We start from the raw sequence: 21,218 nt of genomic DNA, 5'->3' as shown, positions 1-21,218 counted from the left end.
TATGGGTGAGCCAGTGCCCTGGGGTGCTTTCTTTTCATCTGCAATCACGTTGAAGAACCTAAAATGAAGAGAAACTTGATTCTGGGGCCCTGGTTTTACTAGAGTAGAACTTTAATGTGCTGAAAACTGGCTTCCTTTGCCTCGTGTTTAATTGAGTAATACCCTATTTTAAATGACTGTCTTGCAGACATGCTTTTTATCAGCGGCAAAGCCTAAATACCTAGTCAGAGTCAAGGTGACTTTCTTCATGAAGTGCCACAGATTCTTTGAGCTGTGAATTGTTGGTGATTGTTTCATTGCAGAGAAGACGTCTGGTTTTAAAAGCAGATTTTTACATTCACTGGTTTTGGCCACCTGTGGATTTGACTTTTCTCATCTCTCTTGTGTCTTCTTTCCCATCCTCAAGCCCTGGTTTGCTGGGTTGCTTCTTGCCTTACCATGCTGCATTATGAATTCTAGTGCAAGTGGTGGGTTGGGAGGAGGGGACGATTTCTGTTGGCAGCAGTCAAAATCTCACCTGTGAAGCTCAGCCATGGTTTCGTTGCCATTTATAACTGCCAGTTGTAGAAAGCTAAAACTGCTTCTGCTTTGAGGGGAAATAATAGTACTTGAAAAAGGCTTTCTAGAATCTGTTGCAGTATTCTTCTGAAGTACTTCCCTGCTTTTAATGGCTTTTCTGAGTTATTTAAATGGCATCTGTGACAGGAACGATATGCCAAGATTCTGTCCTCAGCCACTTAACATCCGAATTTTTCTCTAAGCAAGTCGATTGAATTGTCTTACTGTATCTGCAGTGCTGAAATCCTGCTGCTGTTGATGCAGTTGCTGATAGGCAAAAGCAAATTCATCGCTGGTAGACTTCCCTGTTGCTCTGTTTTGTGAGGATCAGCTTTGTGGCTCTAACAGATGTTACTGCCATAATTTATGCTCCAAATGCAAGTTGTGAAATGGTGGAGCTTTGGCTTTCTTTCCTTTTATAAAACGTCTGCAAAATACAAAGTTGGATTTCTAGCAGGGTTTCACATGACACCGTCCTACATGGAGCTGGAGCTGTGTGGGAGCAGCTGTGTGGCATGGTGCTGCTCCCACCCCTCCTCCTGATGGAGCACCCATGTGGGTGTTCTTGTACGTTCATGGAAGTCCTGCTTCGTGTTTTGTAGTGTACTGAAGACAGGAAGGAGCCTTCATGAAAGCTTCTAAAATCAGCCTTCAAATGAAAAGCATCTTATAGTCTCCATTTTTGTGGTTGTCTCTAATGACATAGCAAGAGGACGGTTGCATCATGCCTTTTGGAGCAGTTCAGGCTCTTTGATTACTCATGTATCAAAGCAAAACCTGTGTGTTACAGGGCATCAAAGCCATATGGCACGTTTGCATAAAGCTGCAGGTGCTGTCTTGAGCATAACTGGTCATTGTACAAGGATGAAGGAGGATGAAATACATTAATTTCTATGTCTTCTGACAAGCTTCTGACAAGAGGGTAAAACCCTCTTTGAGTCACCAGCATCAAACTGATGGGATTATATTTTTAAGCAAATCTCAATCATTAGAATTCATAAAATGGAAAAAATTCCATGAAAAAAAATGGTTCACCTGCTAAAAATAGGACATGTTCTGGGGCCCCAAGCACAAGGGGGACGTGGAGCTGTTGGAGTGAGCCCAGAGGAGACCATGGAGCTGCTGCGAGGGCTGGAGCAGCTCTGCTCTGGAGCCAGGCTGAGAGAGCTGGGCTGGGGCAGCTGGAGAAGAGAAGGCTCCTGAAGGGGACACCTTAGAGCAGCTCCAGTGCCTAAAGGGGCTCCAGGAAACCTGGAGAGGGGCTTTGGACAAGGGATGTAGGGCCAGGCCAAGGGGAATGGCTTGAACCTGCCAGAGGGGGGACTGAGATGAGCTCTGAGGCAGAAGCTCTTCCCTGTGAGGGTGCTGAGGTGCTGGCACAGGGTGCCCAGAGAAGCTGTGGCTGCCCCATCCCTGGCAGTGTTCAAGGGCAGGTTGGACACAGGGGCTTGGAGCAACCTGCTCTAGTGGAAGGTGCCCCTGCCTGTGGCAGGGGTTGGAGCTGGATGAACTTTAAGGTCCCTTTGACACAAACCAGTCTGTGACTCTGTGATTCTGCGTTTTTCTGTTGAACTGATTTCTTTGTAATGACTCTTTGGGGCTACCAAATGCACTGAATGCTCCCTTACAGCAGAGAAGAAACACGATGTTGGGTATCTTTACTCTGGTAGAGCAGTAAAGCAACTGCAGCTTGTGTTGGACTGTTTGTATCAAGTAACTCTAAGCACGTGGTCCCATTCTCAGCAATGCAGGTGACTGTCACAGGGCATGAGCACGAAATACTGTTTGTCTGGTAGAAAGCCAAGTAATTGCTAGTGAAGAATAGAAAAAGCTCTGGTGATTTCTGCAAGAGTAATTTTTCTTATTTAATGAAGAGGTAGGAAATAAACCATGCAGACAGCATATGAGAGCATTCAGTATTGTTTAGTGATCTGGTCGCTTCATATATTTAATGAACTCTCACATGAGGTTGTAAATCTAAGAATGTAAGTCATGCTTTTAGGTTCAGGGATTTTAAGAAAGAAGATCCTTCAAACAGTAGAAAACTGACCCTGGATTTTCAGAGACATGTGGAAACTAGAAGATGTAGCGTGGTTCATTGTGAGGAGATGTAATACATGAATGAGGAAATAGCAGTCTCCAATAGGAGTTCCATATCAAGCTGGATTGGGCTGGGCTGCTGGTATGAGTAAGAACGGCAGAGGCTGAAAAGTTGGAGGAGGTTGGAAATACATCACGTGCTCCATGTGCCACAAGAATGAAGAGTGACAAATGCAACACCATTAAGGCTTAAGAAGAACAATTCATTTCTGTTACCAGAGGTAGGAGATGCTTGTAGTTTAAGTTTCTTAGTAATAATCAAGCCAGGGCAAGAGGTGATGGATAGAAATTGAACTGAAAAGGAATCCCCCACCCAACATGTATTGAACACTTGCTGCTTTGCTGTTAGTAGATTTTTCTGACTGGTTATCATCATGATTTGGAAGTGAAGGTGAAAGGTTTATGTAGCTCAGGTGAGAACAACCTGAGTGAGTTATTTTTTCCTTTCCGGAGCACTGCTTTCCCCCTGTTTCCATAGTTTTACTTCATAGTTCCAGTTTTTTAATGGTTAATCCTCCATACTTGGATAGTTTCCAGAGTAACATAAAAGCAGGTAAGTGTATTTACCATGGTTTGCAAACAGTTCCAGTGGTATCTTCTGACCTCCCTAAAAATGTGTTTGAGATAAGGAAAGAAGCCAAATGTGTTGCTTTAGTTGGGTTGTTCACAGAAGAAGGAAGTTTGCCATCCGAGGTTAATTTTAAATGATGGGCCATGGGCCATCTGTATGCAGATGCCAGTTGTTGACAGGTAACTTTAACCCAGGTGTATAAGAAAGGATTTGCAATAAAAAGAAATTTCTGAAAACTTGGTAGGGAAGTGAAGCCTCTCAGCTGCAGCTCACCCTGCCCCAAACACCTTGCAAGCACAGAGCAGAAGACACGCAACCCTTACCACCAGACACTTGTAGGCACTGTATTCACCATGCCCTGCTGAAATACTAACTGCATCTGAGCACAGCAAAGGCAAAGTCTGCCGTGGTGGTGATGAAATGCTTGTCAGCAAGCCTGTCCCTTCTGCCTCACGTGTCGCCCCTGCTATCTCGAGCTTACAACTTGAGTATATCCTTGGTCCTTGGCTGCTGCAGCCCATCTTCCTGGCTGGCAGCCTGGGCGAGCTTTGGAGAACAAGCCCTGCTGCTACCGGAGCCAGGCCCGAGGAGCTCTGGTTGCAGTGTTTCCTCAGCTGCTAATCCATTTGCAGTCTGCCTGATGAGCTTGCTCTGGTCGGTGCTGCAGAGACGTTGTGCTAACGCTGCTGTCATTGAGATGGCTGATGTGTTTCAGCTAGCTTGTGGGTGACATCGAGCCAGCTGTTACAGTGGAGACAAGGGCTTGTCTGCTGAAGTTTGGAACTACTTCTTGTTTTGTAACTCTCGCTGACTTGCATTAAACCAGGACGTTGATCTCAGGACAAGTTTTGGAGCTTTCGCAGCTTAGTCTCTAAATGAACTGTAATTTGTTTGGGATGAAGGGATTAATTAGCAAGTTAAGTTTTCCTTTTCAAAGTGTGAGGCAGTGCAGCTCGTTCCCCTCCCTCAGTGAAAGTATGTAGTTTGCACCCAAATTTAGGAGCAAATCTCTGTATGACTGCTTTCTATTCAGCTAACAGCACTGCATCTGACCACTTGAACAGAAAGCTTCGTTTTCATACACTTTTTTCCTTAGTTCTCATGCCAGTGTGGATTGTCACAGAATCATGGAATAGCTTGGGTTGGAAGGGACCTTAAAGCTCATCCAGTTCCACCCCCCTGCCACAGGCAGGGACACCTTTCGCTAGAGCCTGGGTTGTTCCAAGGGTTGTTCCAAGCCCTGTCATGTTGAAATACATACTTTACAATAGAAAACTGAGCAAAAGGCTTGTCTCTTTTCAAACCTGTAATAAGTACATCTGAAATTCCTGCTTCTGTCTCTGTAGAGCTGTAAATGGGGGAGAGTGGGGTGTGTGTAGTCTTTGCTGTTACTGGATTGGCTTGGATTGGTGTGGCAGTAGTGTCTCCAGGTTCTTTAGCGAGGCTGACTTACTGTTGCTTGTGAACAAATTACCAAACCTCAAAGAAAACCCAATCCCCCTTCCCTGCCCCAACAACAGCGACATTCCCAGGCAAACTGCACGGTTCTGGAACTTCACTGTAGCTCCTGTGGCTTTAGCAGTTAGCCCAAACTAATCCCAAACTCTCTTCACCCCCACCCTTCTTTTTCCCCTTCCCTGATACTAAGACTCTCAAATAATCCTTGACATAGCTCAGTCTGCTTTGGCATTGTGCTGGGAAGTCGTTCCAGGAAGATATAGCTTGTTTGTAACATTGAATGCAGGGTAATACCATCTTTGTGTGCTGTAATGGGAGCAATGCAGGAGCACTAAATGCATTCAGTACCTAATGCGATCAGAACAGGGCATGTCTTTAGAACCTAACAGTGACAGCTGGATTTGCAGGGTTTTCCTGGAAAATGGACACAGATGAGAGGTTCTCAAAGCCTCGGAACACAGTGAGTGTTTCCAGGTGTTATATCTCAAGAGTATTTGAGATTTAGTTCTGAATGTTTTGACATGCAGCATGATGCTCCTGGTGTAATTGAAACTGTTCTGTTTCCTTCCAGGTGAATCCGGACTGGGAAAATCAACATTAATCAACTCATTATTCTTAACAGAATTGTATTCTCCAGAGTATCCAGGTCCTTCTCACAGAATTAAAAAGACTGTACAGGTATGTCTGGGGGGAAAAACTCCAGCTTGAGCAATGTAACTTACGATATAGTAATCTATGGTGATACAGTTGTCACGTAAGCACCTGTATTTCAAGTAAGTCAAGCCACTAAGAAGCAGTCAGTATGTCTTTCAGTGATCTTAGCTATACAGAGCTTCCAGGTTCTGAAGGTTGTACCCTGTTGAAGTGGGGGAGCTCCAAAGTACTCTGTACACTGCCTGTACTTTAGAAACCTCAGATGGGTGCAGTCCTGTTTGGAAATGGAATGTTTTACTATTAAATAAACTACTGAGTATGTCTGTAGAAATGCTTAGATGTGCACTAAAACCCCTGACTACTTAAGGCAGGCTTTTAGAAACTGTGTGTTAAAGGATAGCTAATACCTAAAGGGTCCAACAAGAAACCTGGAGGAGGGGCTTTGGACAAGGGCCTGTAGGGACAGGCCAAGGGGAATGACTTTAACCTGCCAGAGGGGAGATTGAGATGAGCTCTGAGGCGGAAGCTCTTCCCTGTGAGGGTGCTGAGGCGCTGGCACAGGGTGCCCAGAGAAGCTGTGGCTGCCCCATCCCTGGCAGTGTTCAAGGGCAGGTTGGACACAGGGGCTTGGAGCACCCTGCTCTAGTGGAAGGTGTCCCTGCCCGGGGCAGGGGTTGGAACTGGATAAGCTTGAAGGTCCCTTCAACCCAAACCAGGCTGGGATTCTGTGGTTACACAATTCAGGTTATGTTCATTGAATTCAGTTTAAATAACTGTGGATTAGATTCCCTGGCACTGGAAGATTGTATCTTATTAACGGGGAGAAATCATAGAAAGAAGTGACATAAAATCTAACACAAAACCCACTGAGACATCCTTCACCGATAACTCAGTCCCACCCTGGCTAGAGATGGATCAGGGTAAGAAAACTGAAACTAAAACTGTGTGTGTGTAGCTTCCCAATCCAAGTTAAGTGCTTTCATCTGTTAGGTGGCGAGATGAGGTGATCATCTGTTCATCCTGACCTTTTGAGTTCTTCAGAGGTGGTTTGGTTTTTGTTTTTTCCTACTTCCTCTGTGTGGGCTGAAGCCTGAGGGTGGCCAAGAGCTGCCAAGCCTATTTTCAGTAGTGATTTGGGATCTATTATGACATAGCAAATAATATGACTGGAATAAAATGTATTTAAGGACCACCTTCCCCTTTAGAAACTACTGCTTGCTTTATCTAATGAGCATACTTGTAGCGCAGCACTGCTTTTCTTTCAGTTCCTTCTTGTGATGAATGAGAAATCAAGTGTACCATTTTAAGAAGGCAACTGAAACGGTCTCATTTCAGTGTCACTGTCTTAAGTGAGGATAAAATTGCTTCCCCCTACACCCTTGAAAACTGGGTGTTCTGGCACCATTGTGTATGAGGTGGAGATGATGCCAGTCAAATATGAAATCAAAGAATTAACAGTGGGAGCTGCTGTTAGGATCCATGGGATTTGTGCTCTTTGCCAATGTAAAACTTTCTAAGGATGTCAAGGGTTTTGTGGGGTAGGGATGAGACAGAGCACCAGAGCATCCTAAAATCTCAGTGGTAATAAGTGCCTGCTCCTGTATGGTGGGAATAACTTACTGCTCAGGAATTGTACAAGAGACTGTCACATAGACAAACACAAACTGTGGTTTGGGCTGGAAAACAGTCACAGTTTGGAGCTTGGTGAGGCAGGTCCTCATGGAAAACACGGAAAAGCAGTGAACCCATTTGGTGTCAGATGAATTCAAAGGAAACTTCTTCAGAAATGATGGGTATGGAATAGGTTTTCTCTGATTCTGTGGTGTTTATTTGAGCGTCTGTGGTGGGGTATGGTCAAGGCTTGTTTAATCCATTAAAAGCAGCCAAGCTGTGAGAGGCCTCATGTCCTGAATGCTGTGCAGGAGCTGCCAAGGAGACCCGGGTGACCCAGCTGGCTGGAGTGCATGGGAAAATGGCTGTTTGGAGGAGACTTGATTAAAAAGCTCTAAATTCCAAGACTTGAACTAATGTTTTCCATGAATCCCTTGGGAATACTTGCAGATCAGATGATAGGGTGCAGTTGGATGCTTAACTAGGAATGACACTAGTTTACAGTGATATTTTGGATCTCTGCCAGATGTTGCTGCTTTCTGTGCCTTTGACCATGTATGGACACATCAATTTGGGTTGGAAAAATGCAACTTTACAGAGGCAGCTTCTTCACCTACTGTCTCTTACCAGGGATTTCTGCTGCTTACAGTGTATGTTGGATGTGGTCTGCTTGTCCTCAACACAAGCATCTGACACTTCATTTGATAACTGATGTTTCTTTGATAGCAAGATACCTCCATGAGTGCATGAAATGAATCAAAACCCTTCCCATGCAGTAAGGTTCTGGCATTGTCTGCAGGGATTCAGTGAAGCAGGCCATTCGTCAGAGGGGAACTTCACTAATTCAGCCATATTTAAAGCCTCCAAGCATAAAGAATCAGGAAGAATGCTTGGTGTGGCATTTCTGAGGCTCTCCTGACCTTCCTTTTCCTTTGCTATAAACACACATTCAAGATCATGTTTTATTAATTGCTTCTTTTGTAAAAGCATTCCACTGTGAGTGCTTAATCATTTAATGGCTCTTGCTGGGAATTTTTGAGCTGGAGAATAAAGCTGATACCTTGTAGTACTTGGCAAGAGTACAGCTCTTACCATTATCATCTCTAATATTCTGAGAGTGCTACGAGGTTCTTATACTTGCAGAGAGTTTGGTTATAGGAGGGGCTGTGTGGTTACTGTATGTAAGATAGAGAGAAGAATGCAAGGAATCAGAAGTTAATCTCCTGTGTGCTAAAGCTTGTGAGTAGTAAACTCTTGGCTGAGTTGACTGTGTGGCTGGGGATTGCTGTCTGGAGTTCTGGCATTGATTATGTACAATAACATTTCTCTGTGGAACACTTTGGGGGGGAAGGGAATTCACCACAATTAAACCACCAGGTTTTAAAGCACTGTGTGTATTCCTGGGTTCTCCTGTCTTTGGGCTGGGCGTTCTTGAAGGACAGGAGTTGTGCAGTTAGCGGAAGAGTAACTTCGTGGTGTCTTAGGCTGGTGGGTGTGTGTGCATCATTATGTTCTTATTTATCTATTTATTATTTTTCTTTTCTAATACTTTCCTAAGCTCACAGTGAGGCCTGCTGAAGTAGGAGGTTGAGTTGGGTGGCCTTGAAGTCCAGCCTAACCTGGATTCTTCTGTGACTAGCATCTCTGTAGCCAAGTAGTGGGGGCTCTGATTTTAAGAAGCTGCCTTACTGGGGCCTCCAGCACAAGAGGGACGTGGACCTGAGCAGAGGGCTGGAGCAGCTCTGCTCTGGAGCCAGGCTGGGAGAGCTGGGCTGGGGCAGCTGGAGAAGAGAAGGCTCCTTAAGGGGACACCTTAGAGCAGCTCCAGTGCCTAAAGGGGCTCCAGGAGACCTGGAGAGGGGCTTTGGACAAGGGATGTAGGGCCAGGCCAAGGGGAATGGCTTGAACCTGCCAGAGGGGAGATTGAGATGAGCTCTGGGGCAGAAGCTCTTCCCTGGGAGGGTGCTGAGGCGCTGGCACAGGGTGCCCAGAGAAGCTGTGGCTGCCCCATCCCTGGCAGTGTTCAAGGGCAGGTTGGACACAGGGGCTTGGAGCACCCTGCTCTAGTGGAAGGTGTCCTTGCCCGTGGCAGGCAGTTGGGACTGGATGGACTTGAAGGTCCCTTCCAACAACAAACCAGTCTGGGATGCTGTGGTTCTTTTTTCTCTTTTTGTTAGGTGAGGACCCAGGTGATGACAACTGCATGCTGTGAACACCCATAGTGTAGCTCAGTTAATTTTTTGAGACCCAGCAGTGAACGGGATTGATTTGGCTCAGATTAGATGCCTACTGATGAGGAGATAAAAATAGCATCCAGCATACTTGGAGGTTAAATATGGAGCTTTCTTTGCACTCAGTAGCTGTTTTCTGTGGTTTTGTGTATTCTTTTCTGAATTAGAATCAGTGTTCTGCTTATGCAAGAGGTATTTAGTTGGGCTTTCTGGCAGAATGTTAATTTATCTTGTAGATCTACATTGCATCACATAACCAGTGATTGCAGAGTGGTTACAACAGTGTTCAGGTGTGGCTGGGAGAGAGTGTTTCAGCTATAGAATTAGGGATGTGCAAGTGCTTAAGCAGCATTGATACGATCTTGAGCTGGTCAAGAGACCATCCAGGTAGGATACATTATCCAAGTTTCTCCTCTGTCTGAAAGTTCATTACTGAATGTTCTTACAGATGTTCACCTAGTTATATTTCACTTTCTTTTCTCTTCCCAGTTGGGGTTCAGGAGGCTTAAGAAATACTAAGCAATGAGCAACGAGGTGGTATCAATGGCTGCCAACTCCTGTGTGGCTCTGAATGAATGACTTGTGTGGCTGATTTCTTAAACCAATATTCAGAACACTTCATCAGTAGTGATTTAATAGAATTGTCTTAATATCGAGGGGGAAAAAAACTATGATTAACTACATGAGCAGTTGGCAAGAGCCAAGCGCTCACTTGAGTTTGTCATTTCTTGCTGCTGTGGAGCAGACTGACTCACACGACAGTGGTGTGCAGTGCTTTTGCAGGCAGATACACCTGACATTGGCATTGCCAGTTCGTGAGATATTAAAAGAAAGGAGTGGGTAGTAGTCCATTTGCTGTTTAGCCTGTATTTTGTGTGTCGTAACATGCTTCATCTGCTTGGTGTGCCTGCTGCCAGCTGACTGAGCCGCGCTGCACATGGGTGCTCGCAGCGCGAGACGCGTGTTCCCACAGCCAGGTCTTGCATCATGCCTTGTGCTGGTGCACCTGCCTTCTGAGCCAGGTTCCTTCCCATCAGTGACCTGAGCTAACAGGAGCCAACCCATTATGGATCACATGAGGTCTAGCTCAGCAGATTGCAGCTAGATTGTATTACTTTCCAATATCAATCTGTTAGTAACAGGAAACCATTGCTTGCTGGGATCCCTTTCCCAAGCATTATGCTAGCTGAGGAATAAATGTATTCTTAAAAAGGCATTATCAGGGACTAGAAATGTAGTGGCTAAGGTGCTTGGGGGAAGGATTAGTTTTGAAAAGTGCAATTTTCTTTGAAGTGACCAACACTGACAATTTCATCAAGTGTAATGCCTGGTTAGGGGTTTCCCTGCTTTGACAGGAGTTAAAATGTGAAGCTATCCTATATACCTAGATGGGTTCTTTTATCACTGACTATAGAAATGATTTCCCTTTTGTTCTTTAAAATAATAATTGATTATTATCAAATTACTGGGATTTTATAAGCCAAACATGGAGCCAGTATCCCTCTGAAGCAGCAAAGTTAGCAATGCAATGTCAGACTTCCTACTCCTTGAATGCTTTTTGCAGTGTTTAAGATGGGTGACTAAACTGCTCACAGTTTAATCTTTCCTTATTCATTTCACAGGTTGAGCAGTCAAAAGTTCTAATCAAAGAGGGTGGTGTTCAGTTACTACTTACAATAGTTGACACACCAGGATTTGGAGATGCTGTGGATAATAGTAATTGGTAAGACGTTCTTTGTCTGTTCTCCAACAACAATTCTGAGCTGTATTTTGTATGTGTGAGGTATAATGCTCTCTGACATGTTTTGAAATGCAGCTTTGATCTTCAATTAAAATATTAATGCTTTTAAACTTTTCTATTGGCTAAGAACTTTAACAGCTGTAGTTCCAAGCACCTCTAGAACTCGACTGAAATGCTGTTAGCTTCTCCCATTAAAGTGAATGGGGCGTTTGGCTCTTTATGCACACATGCAGTGTGCAGAACAGAGTTCTGTGCTGGCACCAGATGTGACCAGTAGAGCGTATTCCTTTGGCTACTGTTCTTAAGTGTTCTATTTAATGCTATTACAATGAAGGTAATTGTGTTTGAGAGGGTTTTTCAGTGAACTCAAGGATTGTCTCTTCAGTTACTTGGGTGTGTGTAGAGGAGCTGGTCACTTAAAATAGGCTCTGTTGAAGTCTCTTAATTAAGAAACCAACCAAACCAAAGCCCCCCAGAATGAACACAAGCTGTGGGGAAGTAGTGTACATCTCTTTCTTAGCAAACACAAACTTTTTTACATAAATGATATAACTTACAGGTTTTTATTCATGTAACCTCTGCAGTTGGCAGCCAGTTATCGACTACATTGACAGTAAATTTGAGGACTACCTGAACGCAGAATCCCGAGTGAACAGACGTCAGATGCCAGATAACAGAGTGCAGTGTTGTTTATACTTCATTGCTCCTTCAGGACATGGGTTTGTATTATTGTATTTTGCCTTTTCTCTGTCTTTTATCTCAGATAATCATCCAGGTTTGGCATTCTTAGTTACGTAGAGTTCCATATAGGATTTTCTTAATGGCCTGCAGAGCATGCTTGATTTGAAAGATGAGCTTACTTTGGCTAGTCAAACATCAGCAAGCCAGGCAAGCAATAAGTTGGAACACCAGAAAACAGGATTGCACGTGAATTATTTAACATGAAAAATAGTATTGGAACAATTAAAACCACCCAGGTGTTCACAAGTGCTCTGCCTATTTGTAACCTATGTCTGGCTTTGTTCCCATTAGAAGGAGAAACTGGTTCACACTAGCAGGATTTTTCCTTTCTATTCTTTCTCCCTCCCTTTGACTAATGATAAATTGAAGTTTCATGCACCTTTATAAGCATGCTTTAGTTCAGCTGGGATATAATGGTTTGTCTAGTGACAATTCCAATATAGGCATCCTGGATGTTTGTTATGCAGCCTTCCACCTCTGCTTAGTTTTGAAACTTGATCAGACTTCTATCTAGTGGCAGAGGGAGAGAACTGCACTTCCAGGGTGTATTAGACTGACTAGATCTGGGATTGCTTGTTTAGCATTTTATCCCTGTGTTACAACTGATTAAATTTGTCAGATACTCATAAGTTACACCTTCAACTTTGGAAAGAGATATTGGGGAGTAAAGAAGAGTTCTTGCCTTTAATGAAACATTTTCTGTTGTTGTAGTTGAGAATGTATGTTTGTAATGTCATTTTTGCTCGACATGCTTTTCAGTTTTAAATGCAAGCACATGAATCCATGGCATACACTGTTTTACTAGTGTGCAAGATCAAAATGCCATTTATGTGAAGGGAAAATGATTCATTCCTTGGTTTAGTCAATCTCTTTTTGAGATTCTTCAAAATAACATTTGTCTTCCCCCCTCACACCCTCCTTTCAGCTGCTGCTGATTTCTAAACCAGTGGGAAGTACAAATTGTTTCTAGGGAACAATAAAGGCAATGCTTTAGCTAAGTTTTGGTCACTAGATTTGTAAGGTTAAAAGCTGGGAAAGCATGCTGCTTGTACGGGTATTCAGTGTTACTCTGGGGCAGTGGAGGTGTGTAAAGTTGAGCTAGGTTTCCTTAGTGTTTTTCGTTTACTGGAGTAAATGCTTGGAGTTGGTCATCTATTTTAAGAAATGAATGGAGCACAGAGGAAATTGGTGCTGCTCTTAACATTCGTTTCTGCTTTGAGAAACTGTCTTATCTGAAAGGACATTGCTTACTTCCTACCTAGTTTTTGTGGTGGTGCAGTCTTTGGCCATGTTTCCTGTGCAGACAGCAGCAGCACATGGGAGCTGTCAAGTGTGAATTAAAGCATTCGTATGTGATCTTATTTCTGTTTGTCCTTGTGACTGTAATACATTTGTAAAGGTCAACTTGCTACTGTTCATTAAGGGGAAAAAAATTGCAGGTGAGGCTTTTCAGTTTAACACATCCCATCATTTTTGGGGAGTTGTGGGCCTGTTCGAGGTAGTCCAGAGGAGGCCACAGAGCTGCTGCGAGGGCTGGAGCAGCTCTGCTCTGGAGCCAGGCTGAGAGAGCTGGGCTGGGGCAGCTGGAGAAGAGAAGGCTCCTGAAGGGGACACCTCAGAGCAGCTCCAGTGCCTAAAGGGGCTCCAGGAAACCTGGAGAGGGGCTTTGGACAAGGGATGTAGGGCAAGGCCAAGGGGAATGGCTTGAACCTGCCCGAGGGGGGATTGAGATGAGCTCTGAGGCAGAAGCTCTTCCGTGTGAGGGTGCTGAGGCGCTGGCACAGGGTGCCCAGAGAAGCTGTGGCTGCCCCATCCCTGGCAGTGTTCAAGGGCAGGTTGGACACAGGGGCTTGGAGCACCCTGCTCTAGTGGAAGGTGTCCCTGCCCGTGGCAGGGGGTTGGGACTGTATGAGTTTTAAGGTCTTTTCCAGCACAAAGTGTTCCATTATTCTGCTGCTATCCTCAAAACCATCTGAACTGATGGGTTAGTTTGTTTTGGGGTGGGGGTAGTGGAAGAGAGTGAAGAGGCAGGAGGAGCTTTCCAGATAAGTGAATGATAATGAATTGCAGCTTCTTTCTGCAGTGCTAGGATCTTTATGTGTAAAGGCTTCTTGCTTCAGTCTCACTGTAACCTCAAGACCTTGAGGTGAGCACTGTTGTCATGCTGAGCTGTTCTGCCCTGGTAACTGCCCTTCAACCTGGTGTCCTAGGTAGCTTGTGAAGCAAGGAGAGGGAAAGCACAGGAAGGTGAATGGATAGCCAAACCAGTACTCTTAATCTAGATGTTCATTAATGTTTGTTATTTAATGGAAACATGCTGAGAAACTCAGTGGCTGGTAGAAAATGTTGAAGTGAAGTTAGGTATGTGTTCTTTAACTTGTTTTTATTCTTTCATGTATGGTTTGGAGGAGAAGCTAAATTTGAGTACCAAATGAATCTGGGGTTAACGTTCCTAATCCTAATTTCTTTTATATGAGAAATAATCTTGTTAAATCCTTTAAGTGAAGCCTTTAAGCCTGACTAAACTTACTCTAACTCTGCAGCACTAATGCATCAAAACCTCTGTGGCTGTACTTCAGCAAGCAGGAAGTACTGCCCACTTGGATGCACATTGATGGTTTTCTATCCATGTAGGGTGGGTGTTCTAGTTGTCATCCACTTTCAGAATAGTCTTTTTGTTCTATGGTGTGGTTGAGAGAGGAGATATTTCTACTTTCTTTGTGCTTATTTCTTGCTTAAGTGAGTGCAGCTTCAGCTAGCAGAAGGCTTGTGGCTATTACTAATACTAATGATGTGTTCCTCTGGTATTAGACAATGCTAGGGGACTTCCTGTAGCAGTTGCAGTAGCCTTTTGAGTTTCATTCAAGCATCTATCACTCATAAATCAGTGTGTTAAGAGTAGTTGCCAGGACAAATCTCAACTCATTTGTACATTCTTGTTTAATGAACGTAAACTGCAAAGTTTTGCTGCTGCCTTTCAGGCTTAAACCTTTGGATATAGAGTTTATGAAGCGCCTGCATGAAAAAGTGAATATCATTCCACTTATTGCCAAAGCAGACACACTTACACCCGAGGAATGCCAACAGTTTAAAAAACAGGTGAGTTGAAAGATTTAATATTTACAGCATGGGATAATTTAGCACGTTGATCCCTGTGGAAATGGTGAGATTTAACTTCTTGCATGCAAAGTTTAAACCCTGCAGCGATGACTCAAGACAGCAAAGCAAAGTAATTTCTATCTCTAGATTTAATTATATTTCTTGGTGAAATAATCTTGTTTCTATCCTCAGGGGAAGAGGTTTGAAGTGTAGTATGATTCTTGGCAAGTGAAATAATTCACTGTCGAGATAAAAATCAGGAAGGGAGGAAGGGAGCTGTCAAGATTTAGGTGCCTAACAGGAGCTGTGTGTTAAAGGAAAACAAAAGGGTGGCTTTAACAGTATCATGGTATTATTGATTGTATTGTGGTGTTCACTTCTGTGTTGATGTGCTGTATTTATTAATGCTTCAGGTGATTAGATGAGACTCAGCTTATCTGTTGTTGAGTCTCGGGCAGTGGTAATGCATTGTAAAGATGGTGAGATAATTCTAACATTGATACAACTGACAGAATGTCTTTGTAGGTTAAATTTGGTGTTGATGTCTCCAGGTGGTTTATGTTTTATTGCAACTACTTGATCAGAGTAGAGTATTTAGGCACTGTTGCTGTTTACAGTCTTGATTTAAGACTAAAGGCTTGATTCCAATCTTACAGTCTTGATTCAGATCTTATAGTCTTGATTTAAGACTAAAAATTAAAGGATGCCTTGGAGGAACATAAGCAAGGTGCTATAGCTCTGAAGTCTGTTTTGGTTGCATTTCATGGGGTTTTTTGATGTAAAGGGGGCAAATGTAGTAGAATATAGACTATTTCTGAATATATAAAAGCTTTATCGATGAGCTGATGTTCGATAAGGGAGACTTTCCCAAATCAAACTTTGAAAACAGGCCCTTGCATGAATGGGAAGCTTCTCCTTTTATAAGATTGCAAACTCATGAAGCAGAAATACTCCCCAGGGCTCTGCAGTGCAGCTCTCAGCTGAATGGTCCAATAGCTTTGCATTCTCAAACTCTGGAAAACTCATCAGCTTGGTTTTACAAATACCCCTCAGACAAATGGAGCACCAAACCAGTGCAGTCTCATTCGTGATGATGCTGTCAGTTATTCTTACATTTTTATGGCTGCTTGCAAATACTTTTCAACAGAGCTGACTGCTCAAGTCAGCCCATCAGTCACAAGCTCTAGTACAAGAGGCAGGCGATCCTGCTTCGAGCAACTGGTGCTCAGGTGAGCTGGAACCAGAACAGAATAGGAGCGACAGCAGTCACTGATGTGGGCACTCAAAGGGCTGAGGAATGCCTGCAGTTGTCTATTCGAATTGGGCGGTTTTAAGGGACTCAATCCTGAACTGAGGATTTAGGCTGTATGGGATTAGTTTCTGCATGGGCAGGTTGAATTCCCAATAATGGAAATCTGTTTGCCCCACCATAGAAAACTGCCATTCATTTTTGCTGCCTTGTATTAGGGATGATGTTCTATTAGCTCTGAGGCTCTGGCTCTGATCGTCTACCTGAGGAGAGTTGGAATCAGATTGTGAATCCTTTGGGGTCACCTACTAAATATCTTACTTACAATCTCACGTATCAAGCAAAAGGGGGGAGAATCAGGTGGCAGCAAGAACTGGAGTTATTACAAAGTGTGAATTTCTCAAATAACATTTTGGTTTTAGATAATGAAAGAAATCCAAGAACACAAAATTAAAATATATGAATTCCCAGAAACGGATGACGAAGAGGAAAACAAGATTGTCAAAAAGATAAAGGTAAATAATTGTCTTGGGGAAAAAAAACTGTGGAGGGGGTGGGAGAAGTGAGTGAAAAGCTTTTTATCCTTAAGGAGGAGCTCACCAAAATGTTTAGAAGGTATAAATCAGATGTGAACATGTTCTAAGAGTTAGTGTTCCTCAGCAGAGGCAATGAATGACAGCCCGTTCATGGGTAAAATTCGGTGTGAGAGGGCTGGATCACATGTTCATTAAGAAACTCTTAAAAGGTCACTTGCTTTTTCTTCCATCCCTGTTTGACTTCTGTCCACCTACCACAGTTTGTTTGATTCTGAGCTCTGAAGGAGGCAAGGGGTTGTCTTTCAGACAGAGGTGTGCATGGCACAGAGTGTGCATTACAGTTAACAGCTGTCTGGCTAATTGATATACCGAAGCCTTAATGGAGATGAATGACTAAAGAAAATCAAAAGGCCTGTCAGGCTGTTGAAAGGCTTTTTCTTTGTTTCCTCATGGTTTTGGTTTGTTCTTTTATGCTGGAGTCCATCTTGTATATGTTTCTTGAGCCTTGCTTCTATTTGTTCAGTATCTTTAACAGCCTGTAAGAGCTTTTTTGTTACTGTGGGGATCACCTAGGGTAGATAAACACAAATAGCACAAATGGAAGAGATTCTGGGACTAAGCCCAAGAAGAAGAGCCAGAATAAAAGTGAGGACAAAAGTCCAAAACACATAGATAGCATTGTACACACTTCCTTTCAGCTACTTGAAGCTGCTCTTGCCTCCTTTGTTGCTTGTTACGCTGGAGGGATTTTTGGTTCAGCTGAAAACAAGAACTTGTAGTTCTTTGCCAAACCTTTGAAAACTGGGTACAAGGGCCACTCAAATTAACAGTCCTTGTAGCCAGTGGGGATATAAACTGATAAGTAATTACTGTGCAGTTGAGCAAATAGGAAATGGTTTGCCTGTTGCTTAGCTTACTGAGTAACAGTAACGTCTGTTCCTTACCTGGATTTACAGAATGCAGTAGTATAAGGAATTGCAAACGGGGGGGTGTGGGGGTGTGTGTGTATATATATATATGTATGTCATTAAACAGGACTGTTCTTGCCCTTTGGGTAAGCTCCACTGCAGTGTTGTAGCACCAGCCTTGCTTTCAGTATCTTTTGGCAGTCGAAATGTTGATTTTTAACGTAGCACTTTATCTTGTAGGACCGTTTACCTCTCGCTGTGGTAGGTAGTAATACAATCATTGAAGTCAATGGCAAGAGAGTCAGAGGAAGGCAGTACCCGTGGGGTGTTGCAGAAGGTAAGGCTTCTCATGGTGCTTTTTTCTTATCCCTTTAAAATTTACTAGACATTAGTCTCTATTTGAAATGTTTGAAATGCTTAATTTGAATGTCCTTTGCTCTGGAATGTTATTGAATATACTATTTTGTTATTCTAACAGCCTTGGAACAAGGGTAAAGCTTTAGCAACGTGTAACTTTGCAAGCAGATTCCTGTTGAAACCTCCGTGAGGAATTGTAAAGCCTGTAGTCACTTCCTGCAGCTGATGAGGCTTAGATTGCACTATTTGCTAGCATTCTTTTAATTGTCTTCATATAAAAACTGTGTATTTCTTGTGAATTCTCTAGAAAGAAGAATATATTATAAATGTTAATTTGATCGGCTTGAATAGCAGAAATTCAGTTTAAGGTTTCTGGAAGAATTTGGGGATTTTTTTTTTCCCTCCTAACTTCTGAGCCTTAATTCCTGGGATGTAGCAACAGGAAGATCCCTGGTAAAGAATTGAATACATCCTTTCATCTTGAAATTATTTAAAACTTAGTTTCTACTCTTAATAGAGGCCTGAAGATAAGTGTGTTCTCCTGGCAACCATTGCTTGTGCTTTAATGCTGTTCACTGGTTTCCACTGGCCCGTGGCATTAAACCATTCTGCCATCCTACCAAAGCATGCACCATGCTGCATAGTGAAACAATCACTATGAAGCTGGTTGTTTCCATGATCAGTGAACTTCTTCTTTGCAGTGTGCATGTGTTTAAAAGAGAAGGTTTTTTGTTTTCTGACAGTCTCTGCCTTCCAAGGGCACTGCTCTATAAATTTGCTGCAGTGTAAACCAGACAAAAAGCAGCCCAACTCAACCAACAAGCAGTGTATGGACCAATGCTTTAGAGAGAAATGCTGTAGCACTTTGAAGTGTGTGTCTGGCAGGAAGCGAGGTTTGGCAGCTGTGACTGCCAGAGCTGTGCCAGAAAGGATCAAGCTTTATTTCAGGCTCTTGTGTTGGCATTTTGGAGAGGTACAAAATGCTGCTGCTTTGCTTTATTTTAAAACAAACTTCACACATGTTTCGTGTCCATGCGATTGGACAACTTTTGGAAGAAGTAGCCTAACTAAAAAGGACCTCTTTAGGTGCCTTTGAGTCTGTCAGCTAAGGACAGAGTGCTCAGAGGTAGTACTGCTTTGGGACTGTGACTTCCTGTACTTTCTGAGCAGAACTTACCAGCTGGTGTAAAACCATGGGTAAAATAATGCAGGAGTGCAGATGCAAGACAGACACATGAAGAGGCTGCATGCTTCCTTCTTCTGTAGGATTCACTGAACTTACTTGGGTTATTTTAATTCCTCCTTCCTGCTTTTCTTCCTAGCTCCCATGAAAATGTCCATCTCTACTTCAGGGGCACATTGGAACCTGCCTCATGCCTTTCTTTTGTGTTTGCCAAGAGCTTTCTGGGTTGTCTTCTCTGTCTGCATGCCAGAGGGATGGGCATTTTTCTCCATTGTCTGTCAGGGAAATGCCACTCAGCATCAGTCTCTCCTACAGCAATGGGATGATAGACACAGTGGAATAAGTGGCATCTAATGATAGCTGCATTGAATTAAACATCCAACCTTCCTTTAGTTAGTTATTAAAGAATTAAATCCATATTAAAATTAAAAGACTTTTGCAACTCATTTGGCAGGGCAGGGAGAAACAGATTGTGTTAAGCCTGTCGTCTGGAGGTTTGGATATAGCTGGAGCTAGACTGGCATCTTCAGTGTCTGATCCTTATACAACTGTGCTGGCAAGCCCTCCAGAGGTCCTCTTAAGTAAGCTAAACAGGCAAAACTGGGTCTGTTGCAGTAGTTTAGCTCCAAAGTCAGTGCAGCAGAATGTTTGCCTGTGTGGCTTAGGGGAGCATAGGAACTTTGCTGGTAAGATGTATTGATCTAGTTGTGTTGTCTGTGCCCCCCTACGGTTAACACACAGTTTGAGTAAGGAAAGGCTAGAAGTAATCTGTTGGTGGAATGAACATAGGCAACGGGTGACATCTAAAAGCCTTAGCTCTGTCTGGGGCTTGGTTGGCATCTCAACAAAACTTTACCTCTCTTTGCAGTTGAAAATGGTGAACACTGTGACTTCACAATTCTGAGGAACATGTTGATAAGGTAAGTAACATAACAGCTGACATACTTTCTCTTATGCCTGAGAGAGATTGGAAGGTCATATGTTGGAGGAAAAAAGGGTTTGAGCTGGTGAGTTCATATTGATCGCCATATCTTACACTTTGTCTTGTTTAATAACCACACATTTAGCATGGGGGGTGGTGAGGATTTGTTTTTAAACAGCTCTCTTTACATTCTGATTACTTGTTCTTGGTGAAAATTATGATGAACCATAGGAACCGATGTTGATAAAAACTGGCAAGTTTTGGCTTGTTTGCTGTTGCCTGGCATGCTTTGGTGCACCTACTACAGTAGTAATACAGTGTTTTCATATCTGCTCTACAAATCCTTAGGAGTTGATCCACAGAACTCAATTTTTCCAAAGACTGGTTCTGTAAAGGAATGTTTGGAATATGCAAACTGGAGATAGTTCAGGGCAGACTAATCTGGTGTTTCTGTGACTCTGTTGTCCTGACAGCTCCCAGTGGCAGGCTGACAACACTGCAGGGAATGGGACATTAATGAAGGGATATAATTCACTTAAGTCAGTCTGCACATTGAGCATGGACTGATTTTTTTGCAGTGTATTTGTGCACTAAGCTGATAAATGACTCTTATTGACAGAACTCATATGCAGGACCTGAAGGATGTCACTAACAACGTACATTATGAGAACTACAGAAGCAGAAAACTGGCAGCTGTTACATACAATGGTGTTGACAACAACAAAAACAAAGGGCAGCTAACAAAGTAAGTTCTTGTGAAGGTTGTATCGCACTCGAATCTTCTTGCTCTGGTTTTTGGTCACTTGGTTGGTTTTGTATATGTGTGGTGGGATTTTTGTACTATATTTGGGGGGGAAAGGGCGTGTTGTTTGTATTTCTCTTCCAGTCAGTTGCCTCTTCACTGTGTTCTGGTCTGAACTCTGTATACTCATGTTTCCTTATGACTTACGTTTTGCTGCTCACTAGCATTCCCACTCCTTTAACTGAACATCTTAAATAACTGGGGTTTAGTTAGATTTGGTTCTGAAGAGAATCCTTGTTCATTAGTGTTTCTGTTTTGGTTTATATACTGCTTTTGGGATTACTGCTGCTTTTGGCATGAATGCTCAGTAGTCAGTGTCAGGGATGATTTTGACAAGGATGGGTTAATATCTGCTTAGAAACATGGAAAATCCAGACCTTCTACTGTCAGCTTTGAAGTGCTGCCCTGGCTACTTCTATGGTTGCTTATCATGGCAGGGAAGTTATTACAACATCTTTATCTTTGGTGAGAGGAGAGTTGCAATGCAGAGGGGTTTT

At 43.1% G+C, this 21,218-nt stretch overlaps 1 protein-coding gene across 1 annotated transcript in view; it reads left to right on the top strand.

Annotated features, from left to right (window-relative positions):
- LOC104412727 (septin-7-like) overlaps positions 1-20,725 on the top strand; it is a gene marked incomplete at both ends in the record, with an annotated part of 42,951 nt that extends 22,226 nt beyond the window's left edge. Inside the window, 8 exon segments of the mRNA XM_010023523.1 lie at positions 5,259-5,365; positions 10,806-10,906; positions 11,509-11,643; positions 14,647-14,764; positions 16,436-16,528; positions 17,698-17,794; positions 19,866-19,917; positions 20,539-20,725. Coding sequence (XP_010021825.1) covers positions 5,259-5,365; positions 10,806-10,906; positions 11,509-11,643; positions 14,647-14,764; positions 16,436-16,528; positions 17,698-17,794; positions 19,866-19,917; positions 20,539-20,725 — 890 coding nt within the window.
- Positions 20,726-21,218: the final 493 nt, after the last annotated feature.

The sequence above is a fragment of the Nestor notabilis genome, unplaced genomic scaffold, assembly GCF_000696875.1.
Source record: "Nestor notabilis isolate BGI_N333 unplaced genomic scaffold, ASM69687v1 scaffold7701, whole genome shotgun sequence".
In the NCBI taxonomy this organism is placed as follows: domain Eukaryota; kingdom Metazoa; phylum Chordata; class Aves; order Psittaciformes; family Psittacidae; genus Nestor; species Nestor notabilis.
Note: the sequence above shows the minus strand (reverse complement) of the source record. Positions and strands in the feature narration are given on the sequence as shown.